The 18574-nt window shown below is 46.6% G+C and overlaps 1 protein-coding gene across 13 annotated transcripts in view; it reads right to left on the reverse strand.

Moving 5' to 3' along the window:
* Nucleotides 1-18574, reverse strand: part of KATNIP (katanin interacting protein) — a 229795-nt gene that overhangs the window by 196108 nt on the left and 15113 nt on the right. For 10 of the 13 annotated variants that reach the window (XM_086375203.1, XM_086375198.1, XM_086375204.1 and 7 more), the window contains exon 2: nt 13167-13222. The exons of the other annotated variants lie outside the window; for them this stretch is intronic. In XM_086375203.1, the coding sequence (XP_086231329.1) occupies nt 13167-13222 (56 nt within the window). The remainder of the gene's footprint in view (nt 1-13166; nt 13223-18574) is intronic. 13 annotated transcript variants of the gene reach the window in all.

An 18574-nucleotide genomic window follows, 5' to 3' on the forward strand; every position in this document is an offset into this window, starting at 1 on the left:
GACAGGGAAGCCTGGCGTGCTGCAGTCCATGGGGTCGCAAAGGGTTGGACATGACTGAGCAACTGAACTGAGAAGGGAATAAAAAAATAAATAAAAATAGTGACTTTATAGATGGTAGGATAAGGACGAATTTTTGTAGCATTAAGCCTCTTCTATTTTTCTACAATAGGCATGCATTAGTTCTGGAATCAAAAAGACATTAAAATGTCTGGAGCCAGCCCCATTGAGGTCAATGCCTGCAGATATGAACTACACCAACACTGCCTCCCCCAGCTACCCCAGCTGATGGAACATTCTGGAATGGGACCCAGCAGTGGGACTGGACAAATAACAATAACATACTTTTAAACAGGACTTACAGGTACAGTTCTAAGTACTTCATATGTATTATTTAATTCTCTCAACAGCCCCATGAGATGGTACCATGCTTTCAGTTCCATTCAGCAGATGGAAACTGAAGCACAGAGAGGTTATGTAAAGTGCCAAGAAAGCTCAGCTGGTAAAGAATCCACCTGCAATGCAGGAAACCTGGGTTTGACCCCTGGGTTGGGAAGATCCCCTGGAGAAGTGAAAGGCTACCCATTCCAGTATTCTGGCTTGGAGAATTCCATGGACTGTATAGTCGGACGTGACTGAGTGACTTTTACTTTCACTTTCAAAGACCACACAGCAAATTAAGAGTTAGAACCAGGATGCAAACCAAAGCCCTTGATTCCCTGCCCTTGATCACTCTTGCCATTCCATTTCTCATGTGCCAAGCCATCTCCCAGGGCACCAACAGAGCATGGGCAGTTCAAAGAGATTTTTGCAAGAGTTTAGGCTTCTATATTGAAAAAGCAAAAGGCCATCAAAGTAGAAAGAAGCTGAGAACTTTCTTGGACTTTCCTACACATAGCGGAAGGTGAGGAGGGGCATATAATCTCTTCAGCAGCCTCCAAGGGGAATGCAGGACTTTCCAGGTGGCTCAGTGGCAAAAGAATCCACGTGCCAATGCAGGAGACTTGGGTTCAATCCCTGGGTCAGGAAGGTCCCCTGGAGAAGGAAATTGGCAACCTATTCCAGTATTCTTGCCTGGAAAATCCCATGGACAGAGGAGCCTGGTGGGCTACAGTCCAAAAGCATTGGATACGACTTAGTGACTAAAACAACAACAACAAATGGGAATGTAGCCATCGTTAACAGTGCTTAGCTGGGGAAGGCCAGTGTCAGACTATCTTGGGTCATCGGGCAAGAAAACTGAGGCTTTCATTTATCTGGCAGTCACTGCCCCAGCTTCTCATTCACCTGCCCAGCCCTGTGGTCCCAGGAGTCTGGGACCCTGTCTAGTTCTGACCCAGCAGCAGGATCCGTGGGGAGGAGAGAGAAAGTGCCTGGTGTGAAAGGCAAGGGCATCCTCCGAGCGGGGCTGGGCTTCCCATGTATATCTTCCTTATCCACACAGAGCCCTTGGACATCTGGAGAGGAAGGACGAACACCGTCCACTTTAGAGCTAAGGAGACCGAGAAGGGCTAAGGAAGGTGCCTAACAGATGTTACAGCATGTTATATTTGTCTAGGTAAACCCATAAAAGTGGAAAGTTAACTCATAGCATCTGGATTGAGAAAGGAAGGCTTCTCACTGCGGTGGAGCACAGGCCCTCGGCATGCAGGTTTCAATAGTTGCTGCACTCTGGCTCACTAGTTGTGGCTCACAGGCTGACTTGCTCCGCAGCATATGGGATCTTCCCCGACCAGGGATCGAACTGGTGTCCCCTGCATGGCAACCAGATCACCGGACCACCAGAGAAGCCCTGAAGCTGGGCTGAGGAGGGCTACTATCACTTGAACAGAGCCTCAGAGACATGGCTTGTGGGCCCTGATGAAGTTGATGTCAGCTCTTATCAGACCTGGGGTGGTTGCAGGGGAAACGGAGGCCCAGAGCAGGGAGCAAGGGTGTGCCTACGGTCAGCCACGGTAACTTGGGACGGGAGCCCTGGGGGCCTGGCACTCTTACAGCCCTGGCCCTGCTCCTCCAGAGGTGTTCCCAGACTGGGCAATAGTTCTGGGCTCCTATTCACCACAACACACACCTTTCATTAGTAATTTGCAGGAACCTCCTTCACTTGGATAGTATCATTTTCTTTTCTCATCATATTCTGCATTCTATAAAGTGATTGGGGAGGCGGGGTGGAGAGGTAAAGGGAGACTCAGGGCAATTTAATGCCTAGGATTTGAGGATATAGAAAATTTTGATGCTCTGGTGAAGGGCACACTGCTTATCCAAACCTGACTTGGGAAGAAGCTGTCAACATTATCTCCTTCTGGTCACAAATTGCAGCTCTCTGATGGGTTTTTTTCTTCAAGTTTAATCTTGTGTTGGAAGCTCAGCTGATACCAGGAAGGTTTTAGACGTGTCAATCTCCTTCCTGGCACTTTATCAGAAATTGATTCTCTTTGCTTCTTGAAGCTCGATTCTTGGCCTTGCCGTTTGTTCAGCTTGGGTTACAGGCTCAGCAGCTGCGTACACGTTTCCTGCAGCTCACAGCCTGATGGCTGGGGGCCTGGGAGTAGGCTGGTGATTTCAAGGGCAAGGTAATTCTCACAAGAGGGATGATGTGCTGTTCCATCGCACTGAAGCGGCGAGGAACAATGACCAATCTGTGTCCTGCTTTTTCTTAGCAAGAGTTCTCACTCACCTCTGACTCGGAAGGGATTAGCTTTTTAAACAGGCCATTTTGCCCTCAGTATAATACTAATTACAATACCAGTCCTAAATTATAATACTCAACACGTATCAGCTCCTAGTAAGTACCAGGCACCATTCTAAGCACTTTACATGCATTAGCTCACTGGATCCTTACGTCACCACTAGACCGTAGGTTCTATACTATCCCTACTCTTTTTTTGAAAAAATAAAAGAAAAATGATTTTATTTATTTATTTTTGGCTGTACTTGGTCTTCGTTGCTGCATGGGCTTTTTCCTAGTCGTGGAGAGCAGGAAAGCACAAGTCACTCAGTCGTGTCCAACTCTTTGTGACCCCATGGGCTATACAGTCCATGGAATTCTCCAGGCCAGAATACTGGAGTGGGTAGCCATTCCCTTCTCCAGGGGTCTTTCCGACCCAGGGATGGAACCCAGGTCTCCCACACTGCAGGCAGATTCTTCACCATCTGAGCCACCAGGGAAGCCTCTAATAGTGGTGCATAGTCTTCTCATTTCAGTGGCTTCTCTTGTTGCTGAGCTAGGGCTCCGGGGGCAAAGGCTTCAGTAGTTGCGACACATGGGCTCAGTAGGTGTGGTTCCTGGACTCTAGAGCACAGGTTCAATAGTTGTGGTACATAGACTCAGTTGCTCCGAGGCACGTGGGATCCTCCAGGATCAGGGATTGAACCCGTGTCTACCGCCTTGGCAGGCGAAGCCCATATTCCTACTCTTTAGAAGAGTAAGCCAAGCCACAGACAGGATAGGTATCTTGCCTGAGTGATGGCAGGAGCCTAGGAATCCGGGCTGTTTGGGTCCAGGGTTCACAGGCTCAACTACTTGGCTATGCTGCTTCTAAACCCACCATGTGACTGACCTGCCCCTATAGAAATCAGAAGCTGTTCATGTCACCGGAGGCCCCGCTGTCCAAGTTCTCAAAGCTACAGAGACCAAGACCACGAGAAGCAGAAAGACTAACTTCACCATAGGGAATGCAACTAGCTGCTGGATGTAAAATGAATCTCACTCCTCTCTGCCCAGAAATGTGAACTAAAAGGCTTCATTCCAAGAAACGTATAGATTTGGAATGTCAGCTGTTGCACTGGACAGGCTCTTGTAATGCAGCACCATTAGCTTCCACTGTCTTTTCTTCCCTCTCCCTTCCTTTTAAAAAAAAATTTTTTTTAACATTTTCAACAAAGCAGTGGAGATCTGTAAATATGCAAGAGGCAGCTCCTGATCCCCGCAGAAAACTGAAGCTGCAAGAACACTGAGAACTGAAATGAGCAAAGGGAAGGGTCTGCTGTTTGCAGGCTGGCGCGGTCTGAAACTTACAAGAAGAATCACTGGCCTCCTGCAATTGGCCACGACAGGTGCTTGGGGCCGAGGGCCCAGGAGACCGAGGTGCTGGACATGCCCCCGTGTTTTCAGGACAATACCCTGCTCCCATTCCCTGCTAAGAAAAGTGGACCAGGGAACCACAGATGAGGCTACTGAGTGTGGGTGCCTCAGCCAAGGGCAGCCATACTCAAATCTGGCCAGAATTCCACAAGGTGTCCTGAACAAAAAACTCTGCCCCACTCATGCACCATTACAAGACAAATTAGGAACACTGATTTAAAAAAATCACATCCTCTTTGATCCATTAATTCTACTTATAAGAGTTAACCTTTGGCTATTCCTGCACAACTGCACAGAGATGCCTGCTCTAGAATATTCTTTCCAGTACTCTTATAGTACTGGACGCTTACTCCTTGGAAGGAAAGTTATGACCAACCTAGATAGCATATTCAAAAGCAGAGACATTACTTTGCCAACAAAGGTCCGTCTAGTCAAGGCTATGGTTTTTCCTGTGGTCATGTATGGATGTGAGAGTTGGACTGTGAAGAAGGCTGAGCGCCAAAGAATTGATGCTTTTGAACTGTGGTGCTGGAGAAGACTCTTGAGAGTCCCTTGGACTGCAAGGAGATCCAGCCAGTCCATTCTGAAGGAGATCAGCCCTTGGATTTCTTTGGAGGGAATGATGCTAAAAGCTGAAACTCCAGTACTTTGGCCACCTCATGCAAAGAGTTGACTCATTGGAAAAGACTCTGATGCTGGGAGGGATTGGGGTCAGGAGGAGAAGGGGACGACAGAGGATGAGATGGCTAGATGGCATCACTGACTCGATGGACGTGGGTCTGGGTGAACTCCGGGAGTTGGTGATGGAGAGGGAGGCCTGGCGTGCTGCGATTCATGGGGTCATGAAGAGTCGGACACGACTGAGCGACTGAACTGAACTGAACTCTTATAGTAGCAGAAGACTCCTGATAGCTTAGATTAGTCATTAACCAGGAAGTATTTGTCAGTCGCTCAGTCATGTCCAACTCTTTGCAACGCCATAGACTGTAGCCCACCAGGCTCCTTTGTCCATAGAATTCTCCAGGCAAGAATACCGGAGTGGGTTGCCATTTCCTTCTCCAGGGTGTTAACTGGGAACTAGTTATATATTTATGCTTTCCTGGAGGTTCGGTGGTAAAGAATCCTCCTGCAATGCAGGAGATTTAAGACACTGGCTCAATCCTTGGGTCAGGAAGATCCCCTGGAGAAGGAAATGGCAACCCACTCCAGTATTCTTGTCTGGAGAATCCCATGGACAGGGGAGCTTTGGCGGCCTACAGTCCATGGGGTTGTAAAAGACTCAGATACAGCTTAGAGCCTAAACAACAACAAGACATATATTTATGGACAAGTTCACAATTATCTTGGACTTCTCTGATGGCTCAGACGGTAAAGCGTCTGTCTACAATGTGAGAGACCTGGGTTCGATCCCTGGGTTGGGAAGATTCCCTGGAGAAGGAAATGGCAACCCACTCCAGTACTCTTGCCTTGAAAATCCCATGGACGGAGGAGCTTGGTGCAGGCTACTATCCATGGGATCGCAAAGAGTCGGGCACAACTAAGCGACTTCACTTTCTCACTTTCACAATTCTCTATATGTCATTTTTTAGTAGCAAAACCAGATCTGAACTGACATGAAATTTAAAGTCTTTATCCCACTTAATAGTAGTATAAACATTCATATTTTCCTACACATATATTAATATATTTGACTACAGAATGCTGACCCAGGGCTATACTTAGATAATATTACTTTCTAAATTCTAAAAAATTAGAAACACATTTGGCTCCAAAGATGTCAGATAAAGGATTGGGTTTTTATTCATTCACAGTGAAATACTAGGCAGCCATAAAAAAGAATGAATGAGATTTGTATACATGTGCTGCTACAGGATATTCTCTAAGACACATTGTTAAGTAAAAAGAAAAATCCAGAACAATGTATTGCATGCTTAATCATTGTGTTAAAAGGCAGGGGGTGGAGGTAAGGGCAGAGAGGACAGATAGAATATTTCTGGAAGGGCAGAAATTGATTACAATGGTTGTCTCTTGGGAGGGCAACTGGGGGGCTAATGTCAAGAGCATCGTACCCCTCAATGTATTTAGTGGTTTTTTTTTTTTAAATTTCACTTATTTATTTTATTTTTGCCTGCTCTGGGTTTTCATTGCTATGCTATGGTTTTCTCTAGTTGTGGTGATTGGGGTGTTAGACCCTAATTGAGGTGCATGGGCTTCTGATTGCTGTGGCTATTCCTGCTGTGAAGCTGGGGCTCTAGGGCACACAGGCGTCAGTAGTTGGGGCACGTGGGGCTCAGGTGCCCTGTGGCATGTGGGATCTTCCCAACCAGGGACTGAACCCTGGTCCACTGCATTGACGGGCAGATTCTTAACCACCGGACCACCAGGGGAGTCCCTGCCCCTTAGTATTGATTAGGCAGGTTGATCAGACCCTCTCTGGCCTCTGAGCTGGGAGAAGGAATAACTGGAAGAGAGGAGTATGAAGACAGCACCAGGTCCAGGGCCCAGAGGGGAATGAACGCGTGTTCATGGTGGCACACAGACAAGCTGTCCAGAGAGCCTGGTCCCTGGAGGCACCTTGAATCCTCGCCTCCCTGCTTTGCTGGGTCCCCCTGAGATCCCAGTCTCCTCCTCTGCTTGGCGAACATGAAAGACGTCTCTAGTCCTTATACCACAAGGCTCTGTTAACAGCAGGAAGTGCTCGTGTGTGCGCATGTGTGCATGTGCACACTTACATGTGCGTGCAAAGGGAAGGCTTAACATTTTCTAGGCGCTTGAGTTAAATGACTTCTGCAGTCCTTTACAAAGTGAGCTCAGCAGAGGAGAGTGCTGTCAGGGGCATTTTGCAGAATCTCCCATCAGCTGCATGAGGAGGCAGTCCATTATCACAAAAGGCTCTCAGAGTGGTTTACAGTGCGGGCCCAGAGCTGCCTGCCTGGGGCGCACAGCCAGGAACCCGGAAGCCTGGAATCAGCCTACAGTCCGCCGGGAGCAAGGAAGACCCCTTCAGCTCTGAGTGCAATTGTGCTGTCTTTTCCATAAGGCCATGGCTGTCTCTGTTAAATTCTAGACACGCTAAGGAATGATCACAATTATGTAGCAACTAATATTTATGGAATATTTACTATGCACAGTGCTAAGCGCTTTATCACTGCCTTGATTCTGTATACCAAATCTCCAAGGTGGGAATTATCAAATGAGGTGAGACGGGTCAAGAGACTAGGCTAAAGGTCACAGGACAAGCATTTGAGCAGAAGCACACTGCGGGCTCCGTTCACAGAGTGGCCTGGGGCCTCCACGGCTCTGTGTTAGAGCAGGGCGTGTCCTCAACACCTTGCTCTCGAGCCCACGGTGTTTCTGTTGCCATCAGTGTGGGCCCTGATCAATAAGGGGTTGATGAATAAATATTTCTTCCTCCTCTATGTTTTCCTGTTTGCTTTTTAAAAATTTTAACACTGTATGAAAAATTTACTTTCTAATGATTTTTGAGTAAACCACAATGGCCATGATTTCAGAAATCATTAACAATTCATGACCAAAGGCCAGAAACACTACATAAACTCCACAGGCAGGAGCCGTGAATCCTTGCTAGAGAAGGGGTGGAGGATATTTTTACCAGCTACTTCAAAAGTAGCTACTGACTTCAGGCCAGCCATCCAAGCTATATTCTTTCAGAAATGACTGTCACGCTTCCTAAGCCTCTGTTAAAGCCGCCTCTTCCAGGAAGTCTTCTCTCTCTCCTCCAACACCCGCTGGGGCTTTGATCTGGATCTCCTCTATGCTTTTCTGCTATGATGTGTGCTTGTCTGTCTAGTAGGGGGTAGTGCAGGCATGCAGTGCATGGGGAAGCACCCAGGCTGAGAACTTAATAAGTATAAACGCTGGTTCTCAACATCTGTGGGCAACAGTGGGAAAGGGGAGGGTGGAGTGAATTGGGAGATTAGGATTGACATATATACATTGCGTGTGTGCTCAGTCGCTTCACTTAGGTCCAACTCTTGGCAACCCACTGGACTGTAGCCCACCAGGCTCCTCTGTCCATGGGATTCTCCAGGCAAGAATACTGGAGTGGGTTGCCATGCCCTCTTCCAGGGGATCGTCCCAACCCAGGGATCAGACACATGTCTCCTGCATCGCAGGCAGATTCTTTACCGCTGAACCACTGGGGAAGCCCTCATATATACACTATCATGTGTAAAATAGATTGCTAGTGGGAAGCTGCTGAATAAGACAGGGAGCTCAGCCCGGCACTCTGTAACAACCTAGAGGGGTGGGACTGGGCGGGGTGGGGGAGAGGCTCAAGAGGGAAGGGGCAGAAGTATACTTATGGCTAGTTCATGCTGTTGTATGCCAAAATCCAGCACAACATTGCAAAGCAATTATTCTCCAATTAAAAATAAATAATAACAGACACGCACATAAATGCTGGTTCTCATCCATGGCTGCATGTCAGAATCACTTGGGGGGAATTACAAAATTCTGATGCGTCGGTCACACCCCCAGAGATTGTGATTTAACTGATCTGGAAAGAGACCTGGGCCGTTGTTCCTGTCGTTCGGTTGCTAAGTCGTGTCCGACTCTGTACATCCCCACGGACTGTAGCACGCCAGGCTTCCCCATCCTTCACTATCTCCTGGAGTTTACTCAAATTCATGTTCACTGAGTTGGTGATGTTATCTAACCATCTCATCCTCTGCTTCCCTCTTCTCCTTCTGCCTTCAATCCCTCCTAGCATAAGGTTGTTTAAAAGCTCCCAAGTGATACAAACATGCTGTGACATTTGTGAACCGCTGACATCCAGCATCCAGCCCAAGGCCTGGTTCTGATACCTGCTTGCAGTCACGCAGGTGTGGAGGGTGGGGCAGGGAGGGTCCCATTAAAAGAGGACACGTCTTCATCAAAAGTCATTACGCAGGGACTTCCCTGGTGGTCCAGTGGCTAAGACTCCGAGTTCCCAATGCAGGAGGTCCGGGTTTGATCCCTGGTTGGGAAACCAGAACCCACATGCTGCAACTAAGGCCTGGCATACCAAACATATTTATATACACACATACATATACATTTAAATTGTATTTATTTATTTTTGGCTGTGTTGGGTCTTCCTTGCTGTGCAGGCTTTTCTCTAGTTGCAGCAAGCGAGGGCTACTCTGTAGATGCAGTTAGTGGGCTTCTCATTGAAGTGGTTTCTATTGTTGCGAAGTACAGTTTCTAGGCCACAAGCGTTTCAGTAGTTGCAGTTCCCAGGCTCTAGAGCACAGTCTCAGTAGCTGTAGCACATGGGCTTAGTTGTTCCAGGGCATGTGGGATCCTCCTGGATCGGCAGATTATTTACCACTGAGCCACCAGGAAAGCCCTAAAATGTTTTGTTTTTTAAATGCCCATTGTTGTCTCATAGGAACAAGGAAGGACTCAATGTTGCCACTCTCCATTTTGCAGAGAAGCCAGAAGCCTGCATTTTTTGGGTGAAATCTCTCAATTTTTGAATGTGATCAGCTAATTTCAGGCTTCCCAGGTGGCTCAGTGGTAAAGAATCTGCCTGCCAAAGCAGGAGACACAGGTTTGATCACTGGGTTGGGAAAATCCCCTGGAGAAGGATATGGCTACCCACTCCAGTATTCTGGCCTGGGAAATCCCATGGACAGAGGAGCCTGGTGGGCTACAGTCCATAGGGCTGCAAAAGCGTCAGACACGACTCAGAGACTAAAGAACAACAACGCTTAATTTTAAAAGATTGTCACATGGTATGGGCCAAATAAAACACAACTTTGGAGCTGAAAGTGGCCTGGCAATCTCATGGAGAACAGCTTCTCGTCCTCCCTTTGCATTGCTGGCCCACAACCATGCAGGATGGTACCCAATCCCCACTCAGGATACAAACTGCCCGTCCACCTGCCAAGGTGTGTGCTGTCCTGTATACCCGACCCCCGAAGGAACACGACACAGGACCCCATCTACTTGTTCTCACCAGCTTGTCTTTCCCTTGCCTCTCATGGGGACAAAGCTTCTGCTATACCTGGCATCCTGTGTAAGGCAGAGAAAGTCAGGAAGTGCGGACTTCACAGACAACGTGGGCAGGAATGCGGAAAGAGGAGGTGGGTGGAAAGGCATGTTATAATGTACAGGATGAGCGTCCTGGCAGCTTGCTATTAGTTTCTTTCTCTTGTTTTTCTAACCAAACAAAAGTCGTGCTAAGACAGTCAGCACTCTCTTTTTCAGTGGGCCTGAAACCATTTTAAACGTCTTTCAGGATTGAACTTGGATGTTGTGATAAACAACCCCATCCTCTGTCTTCCCTCACTTCAAGCATTTTTCAGAGGAGTGATGTGAAACTCTCTCCGCGGCTGGCATGATGGGAGTAGCCAGGAAAGTGGCAATTAGGGGAGTCCTGTTGCCAAGGAGAGAGAGGAGGGGAGGGGTAAAGTGTCTCTGCTAGTTACTGGATGCCTTGCTCCATCATTTTCCAGTGAATTTTGTAATGTGGATAAATAAGATGCTGTGATTATGCAACCAAAGGCCTCAGGTTTAAACAATTCATTCCTGGCCTTAGAGGACTGGTACTCGCTCTTGGTCATTTAATCGGGGGAGACCAGGTGCCTGCAGGCCAGTGCTCACCCCCATTCTGGCTTCTCCACCTTGAGGCTTCTGGAAGGATCTTCATGGAGACAGGTACATCTGCTTTTTTCTTTTTTCATTTTTAGGGTTTACTTTATTCCTCATGATAAAAATCAGTACATAAAACACAAGGAGGGGGGGAAAACACTTCCATAATCTTATTGCCCAGATGAAACAACTGCAAATATTTTCTTTCAACGAATCAATCGTGAATTTTAAGAGCGGCACGAAAAAAACCACCTAAAGCAGCAGTGGTCCCCAACCTTTTTGGCACCAGGGGCCGATTTTGTGGACAGTAGAGAATCTGCCTGCAATGCAGCAGACTCCAGGTTGGAACCCTGGGTTGGGAAGATCCCCTGGTGGAGGAAATGGCAACCCACTGCCTGGGAAATCCCGTGGACAGAGGAGCCTGACGGGCTAATGTCCATAGGGTTGCAAAGAGTCAGACATGACAGAGGGATTAACACTTTTGCTTTCAATTTTTCTGCAGATCAGGGTGGCATGGGGGGAGCAGTGGGATGGGAGGAGGGATGACTTCGGGATGATTTTCATAAGGTCCCTAGATCCCTCGCATGGGCATTTCACAATAGGGTTCAAACTCCCATGAGAATCTAATGCCGCTGCTGATTGACAGGAGGTGGAGCTCAGGTGGTAACGAGAGTGATGAGGAGCAGCTGTAAATACAGAGGAAGCTTCACTTGCTCACCTGCTGCCCTCTTGCTGTGCAGCTTGGTTCCTAACGGGCCGTGGACTGGTACTGGTCCATGGTCTGGGGGCTGGGGACCCCTGACCTAAAGTATTTCTACTCTGTATATTCAAAAGGACTCTCACATTTGATACTTCTTCAGAAAAATGCCCCCATCAGAAAGGAGTGGGAAGATCCACCCTAGTTCAGCTGCTGGAGTGCCCACTGGGGGCTGACACTGCAGTCTTCTTAGCATCCAAGTTCCTCAGTTATCTCCAAGCCCTCATCCCAAGAAGGTCGATTATATAGGAAGGAAAGCCATGCTGGCTGTTCTGACTACAGCTGAGAGAGGAGGTAATAGGAGAGAGGATGAGAGTCACAGTCAAGAACACAGGGTCCTTTGCAGGCCCACCCTAACCCGCCTCCTCAGAGCTGGCTGGGACGAGGCCATCACAGAAGCAGCAGCACCACGAGCTACGGAAGGAAGAATCAGGTCCTGTGGCCATTTAAGCCCCTGGATGCATCTGAGCCTGAGAAGTTTCCTTCTGTCTTTGGAATCAGGTCTGTTTACAGTCAAGAGTGTGAGTACTGAAGTGTTAATGAATTTCAAGATTCGTCGATATAGGTGATGAGCACCCAAGACTTCAGACCCCCGCTCCCATCAGCCACTAAATAAAACTCAAATGTAAACTCCCACAGGCTTGGGACTTGATCGAAGGGCCCTTCAGTCATTCACGGGTCCTACCTGCCACTTCCCCTCTCAGGCTCAATGACCTTGCAACTTTCCTTATTCGTATCTTTCTGCATTTGACCATGCTGTTTATCTGGCCTAGAAAACTACTCACTCTCAAGAGTTAACCTTTACATCAGCCTTTCTTGATACCACTGGCAGAGGTAGGTGATCTCTTTTCTGTATTGAAATCCCACCCTTTGTCCTTCTCTCCCGGGACTGGCACTTTCACACTGTACTGTGATAATCTCGTGGCACATCCCTTCCAACGGTGCTGTGCACACCCTAAATCAAGGCCTGTCTCTCATCCCTCCCTTAGTCTTAGCCCTGGTGCCTAGCACAGTGCCAGTGGGCTCAGTTTAGTACATTTCAAAAATTTCAAGAATGGTTAGTTTCAAGTATGTGGTATATTTCAATATTTTGTAGCTCTTCCCATGAAGAACTGGGGCCTATTTCCCCTTTCCCCTTGAACCTGTGTTGACCTTGTGATCTGCTTTAAAAAACAGAAGCTAGCAGAAGTGACAGCGTTCAAGTGCTGAGCCTAAGGCTCAGGAGTTTCTGAGTCTTCCACTCTTATACTCTTGAACCTCTGAACCTCAATGTGAACAAACCTGTCTAGCTTGCTGGAGGAGGGGAGGACATTGAAGGAGAATTAAAGCACCATAACGGATGCTCAGACAGCCCCAGGGTGACACAGCTATTAATGGCCAATGCATAAATAAAGCCCAGCTGCGGTCAGCAAGTGCTGGCCCATCAGCAGAATCTTTAGGGGAAGCTGAGCCCAAATGGCTGACCCTCAGAATCATGAACTAAACCCATAGTTATTTCAAGTCACTAAAATCTGGGTGACTTGTTACACAGCCATAACTGACTGATACATTCAGTAAGAGATTATTAGTGACACTGGGTTGATAACTCCAGTTGCCAACTATCATTGGGTCAGGGATTTAAGCTAGAGACTCAGAAAAGGAGATCCAGGGATCTTTAAATCACTAGCCCATTCCCTCAGATTCTTTTAAATTCCATTGCCTCCCACCAGCCCTCATCAGTGGCTCATTTACCTCCTTTTTCTCCCGAGAGCAGGACCGGCTTCTCTCAGCCTTTCGCAGAGTCTGACCTGTAGCAGTTCAAAAGCAGAACCAGAGATTTTGAGGCTGTTTTAAAACAGCTAGTTTATCACCAAAAAAGCTTTTTATTTGCAAAACTGAATAGACGGGACCAATCATAATCAAATGATTTTAAGAAAATGTAGCCTATTATGATAATGGGAAAATGGCATACTCTTGAAATAGACCAACGGCAATGAAATGGTAATTCACACACTCACATTATTTGACTATAATGAACAAAGCCTCCGCTCTTTAATCTAGAACATTATCTGCACTTTGCAAGGGCCGACAGACTGTAGTTTTTCCCAGTCAAATTACATTTTTATTAAATTGTTTGGAATTATATAAAATGCCTTCCACCGTGCGCATACATACAACCTTTGATGAGAGCGTGCCAATATGCAACGCAAACCTCCGATCTCGCCACATAGGTGCTGGTGCAAATGTGGATTAGCAGTAATCAGCCCCATTTCACATAATGGGGCAATTTCAGAGAGAATTGTTGCTTTTCTCAGAAAACTAGAAGACTAACACTGAAGGTGTGCATACATTTCACAGATCGACATCAGGATGTTTAAATATGCTACTCCAAATGCAGTTTTTACAACTCTGATGGAAGCGGCCATTATGAACGGAGTCCCTGATGGAAAATTAATGAATCGCTTTGGTTTTAGAACATAAGATGGGAGTCTCACTGCACACCATCAGTGTGTCTCACAAATTGTCCAACTTCACTCTCGGGTGGCTATCCGTGAGAATGTCACAACCACATGTTCTGTTAACCAGGAGCATTCTGAAGGTGGGAACAGAAAGGCTGAGTGATGACTTATTGAGAGGCAAGAGAAATGGACAGAGTCAGAGAGGAAAGACTCTCTTTTTTTAATTAATTTGGCTGTGCCAGGTCTTAGTTGTGGCACGTGGGATCTCGTTCCCTGACAGGGGATTGAACCCGGGCTCCTTGAACTGGGAGCACGAAGTCTTAGCCACGGACTGCCAGGTAAGTCCCAGATGTTTATCTTTGCATGTAGTCACTTCTGGTGGGTCCACATGTGAGTAAGATGCAGAGAGCTGCTCATAGCTGGTAAAAAAGCTCAGGTCAAGGGATGAGGCTCTTTCCAAAAAAGGATAAGGGAAAAAGCAAAGGTGCAAAGATGAACCTCTGGCACTGGCCAAACTTTGGGCCAATACATAAAAGGATGTAGAAAAGCGGTAGCTATTTGTAGGAGACGCTGGGTAATACAGTATCATAGTATAGCAGACACCATTGGAGGTATCTGCTCAGCTCATGATGACACCCTAGACTGCTCCCTTCTCTCTTTCCTTCCTCTCTATCCCCAGGGTGATCCTGTGGCAACCATGACTGTACATGACCCCATACCCTGAATTTGGTATGCTCCACTGGGTATGGGCCCTTGACCCAATCACAGCCAATGAGAATCCCAGCCCCCAACATTTGAAATTGATTCTGAAAGAGAGAAGAGAGAGGGCCAGAGCAAGGCTACCTCCACGTGTGAGCAGCCACCAGCCACTGGCTTTAGGGACAGATAAACACAGAATGACAAGACGGAGTGAATGGATCTGACACGCTCAGCATGCATGCCTTTGTGTTTCACAGACACCTACTTTGATTAGGTTCTTCGTGTGTGTGTTTGCTTTTTTTTTTTTTTTTTGGCCTTAAGACAACCTAGGGTTTTAAAGACGAAAAAGAACCCAGAAAAGGACTTCCCTGGTGGTCCAATGACTGAGAATCCAACTGCTAACGCAGGGCACCTGGGTTTGATCCCTGGTGTGATAAAATTTCACACGCCTTGGGGCAACTAAGCCCTTGAGCCAAAACGTCTGAAGCCTGAGAACTCTAGGGCCCATGTTCCGCAACAAAAGGAGCCACTGCAAGGAGAAACCCACACACTGCAACTGGAGAAAGCCCAGCACAGCCAAAAATAAAATTAATTAATTACTTAAAAAAAAAAAATAGCCCAGAAAAAGATACCACTGTGATGCAGGATGCCCATAGCGGGGGAGGTTTCACATGTGTGGACAGGGGGTAGATGAAAACACTCTGTACTTTGCACTCAATTTCCCTATGAACCTAAATCTGCTCCATAAAATAAAGTTTATTGATTAAAAAAAATAGCCTGGGATCTAGGGATCAGGTGATCCAGGTTGTCATGTCGATTTTAACCTGACTTCTGATCCCTAATGCTCTGGGGCAGGAGCTAGGGTGGACGGCTCCTCCAAACCCTTGTGCACACCTGCTCTGGCTGTTGGTTGAGGGCCTCTGAGTCGGCCCTAAGGTAGACCAGAGAGGACATACCGGGTAGTAGGCCATGCAATGAGGAGCCGGGAGCTGGAAGGGGACAGAGCAGACTGGAGACCGGGACTGCTGGGCGGACAGATCAGGGAGGTCTAGCAGTCAGTAAGATGGCTGCAGAGCCAAGCAAAGCCCAGGGCAAGGGCCAGGAGCAGGAGGGAAACAAAGCTGGTTCAGGGTGAACACAGCAGACCCCAGAGTCCGGCGGAGGCCCTTCACGTGCTGGTCACACACATGCACGAGGATCCAGTCCAGGGGATTGCTGACATGTTATGAGATCTTGGATAACTCACAGGATCCAACAGGTTCTTTCTGGGCCATATTTTCTTTCATTTTTTTTTTTTTTTTTTAATGAGAAGTAGGCTGAATCACCTAATGAGTTTGCTTTCCACCTCTAAAATTCTGTGATACCAATAAAGAGCAATAAAGAAAATTAGGGTGGGCAATAAAAAGAAAATATTAATGCAAAGAACAGAGAGCTTAACCACTGAAATTTGCAAGCAAATTTCTCTATCGGAGTTAATTAGAAGCTTCTTTATTCATTAAATTGGAAGATAATTTGCTTATTTTCCAGTGAAGATAATTCACTCTAATTATGCACGTTTGTTATCAAATGCCTCTGTCCTCTCATCACTGAGCCCCTCTCCTCTCCAGGTAGCTCAGTGTGGAGACGGCTCCTTCTCCCCACGGACAGAAGGAACCAGATTACATGGCGCCTGTCTACTGCACTTAGCTCCTCTGAGTGGCTTCCTACCAAGATCGACTCAGGGAGGGGGGAAGAAGGTGACATTAACATCAATATATGCTGCTTGCGAAATGAAGGGGCTGTTCCTCCGCATTTTGCAAGGTGACCCTGCCAGCTGCGGCCAGAAAACAATAAATAAGGCTAAATGTAAACACTACATGTGCACCTCACTTTAGAAAACAGATGTGGGCCTGGGGAAAAGAAAAAAAAAATGACTGGATTGAATTGTTGTAAATACAATACCATTCTCCCATGTAGGCTTTCAGAGAGATTGTATCTGCACTTAGGATTAATTTTCAATGGTTGGAAGATTCTGACACTTCAGTTTTACTTTGCTCTAGATGCAGATAATAATGTTCATCGCTGCCACTTAGAGGGAAGTTGCATTTTCCTTGGATGTTAGATTCTGAAGTCGGCAGGCATGGGAAAATCAGTGTCAAAATTCCCCTTGGAAAAGAGCCTTAAATGTCTCGTAAAGAACAGTCTCCAGGACACAAGATTTTATACCCACTGATGTAGACCTATGCGCATGTATAATATTTGGTGCATTTGGAAATGCATGGTATGTGATAAAAACATATGCAAAATATAACTTTATGATATTTCTAATTAAACTATTTTTAATTTTTATGATCTATGCTTTTTTTTACATATTCATTTTTATTTATTTATTTGGCTGTGCCATGTCTTAATTGTGACACGTGGGATTTCTGATCTTAGTTATGGCACGTGGGATCTCTAATTGCAGCAGGCGGAATCTATTTCCCCGACCAGGGATGGAATGCAGCTCCCCCTGCTTTGGGAGATGTGGAGTCTTAGCCACTGGACCACCAGGGAGGTCCCTAAGTTATAACTATTGTAATTATTTCCCTCTATTTTTTTTGGCTTGGGGTAGGAGGAACTTGTCAGAGGTTGGGGCACGAACCGGGCACCAATATGATGAAGGTTAAATGTTCTGGACTGGAGAAGGCAATGGCACCCCACTCCAGTACTCTTGCCTGGAAAATCCCATGGATGTCCATGGGGTCGCGAGGAGTCGGACACAACTGAGAGACTTCACTTTCACTTTTCGCTTTCATGCATTGGAGATGGAAATGGCAACCCACTCCAGTGTTCTTGCCTGGAGAATCCCAGGGACAGGGGAGCCTTGTGGGCTGCTGTCTATGGGGTCGCACAGAGTTGGACACGACTGAAGCGACTTAGCAGCAGCAGAAATGTTCTGGACAGGACACCTACTAAGGGCCAGGATCTATGCACCTGCTTCATCTCCTGTATTCTCACATCCATTCCTCCAGGTCAGGAGTCAATAGGCTTTCTTTATAAAGGGCCAGAGAATAAAATTAAAAAAAAAAAAAATTTACAGGTCATAGAGTCATGCAGTTTTAAGGTCTCTGGTGCAACTACTCAACCCTGCCATTGGAGGGTGAAAATAGCCATTGATATACGTAAACAAACCAGTATAGGAGGGCTCTCCAGGTGGCTCAGTGGTAAAGCATCTGGCATCCGCCTGCCAAGTAGGAGACCTGGGTTTGATCCCTGAAGAAGTTTATTTCTTCTGCTGTCCAAATATGAGGGCTCATCCTGTTCTCATTTTATGTATCTATGTCATTTCATTTAAATGGCAAATATCCCACTGAGATGCCACTTCATCTCAATCATTGGGCTGGCAAAAATCCAGAGATGTGACAATATACTGCTGACGAGAGCTGGGAAGCAGGCCTTTTAGAGTACTGTTGGGAGACGTATAAAATGATGCAGGCGCTGTGGAGGGGATTTTGGCAACATCTTCAGAGAGGCTTTTGGCAGTATCCCTTTAAGCTAGCAATATCATTTCTAGGAATCAACCGGGAAGAAATACCTCCACAAACAGGAAACAAATGCACGCACGAGGTATTCCCTGCATCGTAATTTGCAATGGAAAGTATGAGAAGTGACCTATAAGTCTATTACAGCGGGTGACTGGCTGAATAAATACGGCGGATCCACACAAGGGAATGGAATACTGGGTGAGAGAATGGCAAGCTGATAAGACGGCCATATGTTCAGTGAAAAACTCGAGGGGCAGAAACTTGACATTATATGATTCTTTTCTCTGTGAAAGAGGGGAAATAAGACTGTATTGGTTCTATTTATACTGAGAACCACCTGGAAAGCACATGCACGAGAGCGACTGCTCAATGTAAATTTTTTATATTGTTTTTATTTTTGAAGGATTTAGATGGATATATTTCCTATTCAGGAAACTAAAATACTTTGCTGTACAGCAGAAACTAACACAACCATGTAAAGCAACTAAACTCCAAA

Source organism: Bos grunniens, chromosome 25 (assembly GCF_055505025.1).
Source record: "Bos grunniens cultivar Pamir isolate PY7600 chromosome 25, Bosgru_T2T1.0, whole genome shotgun sequence".
Lineage (NCBI taxonomy): Eukaryota > Metazoa > Chordata > Mammalia > Artiodactyla > Bovidae > Bos > Bos grunniens.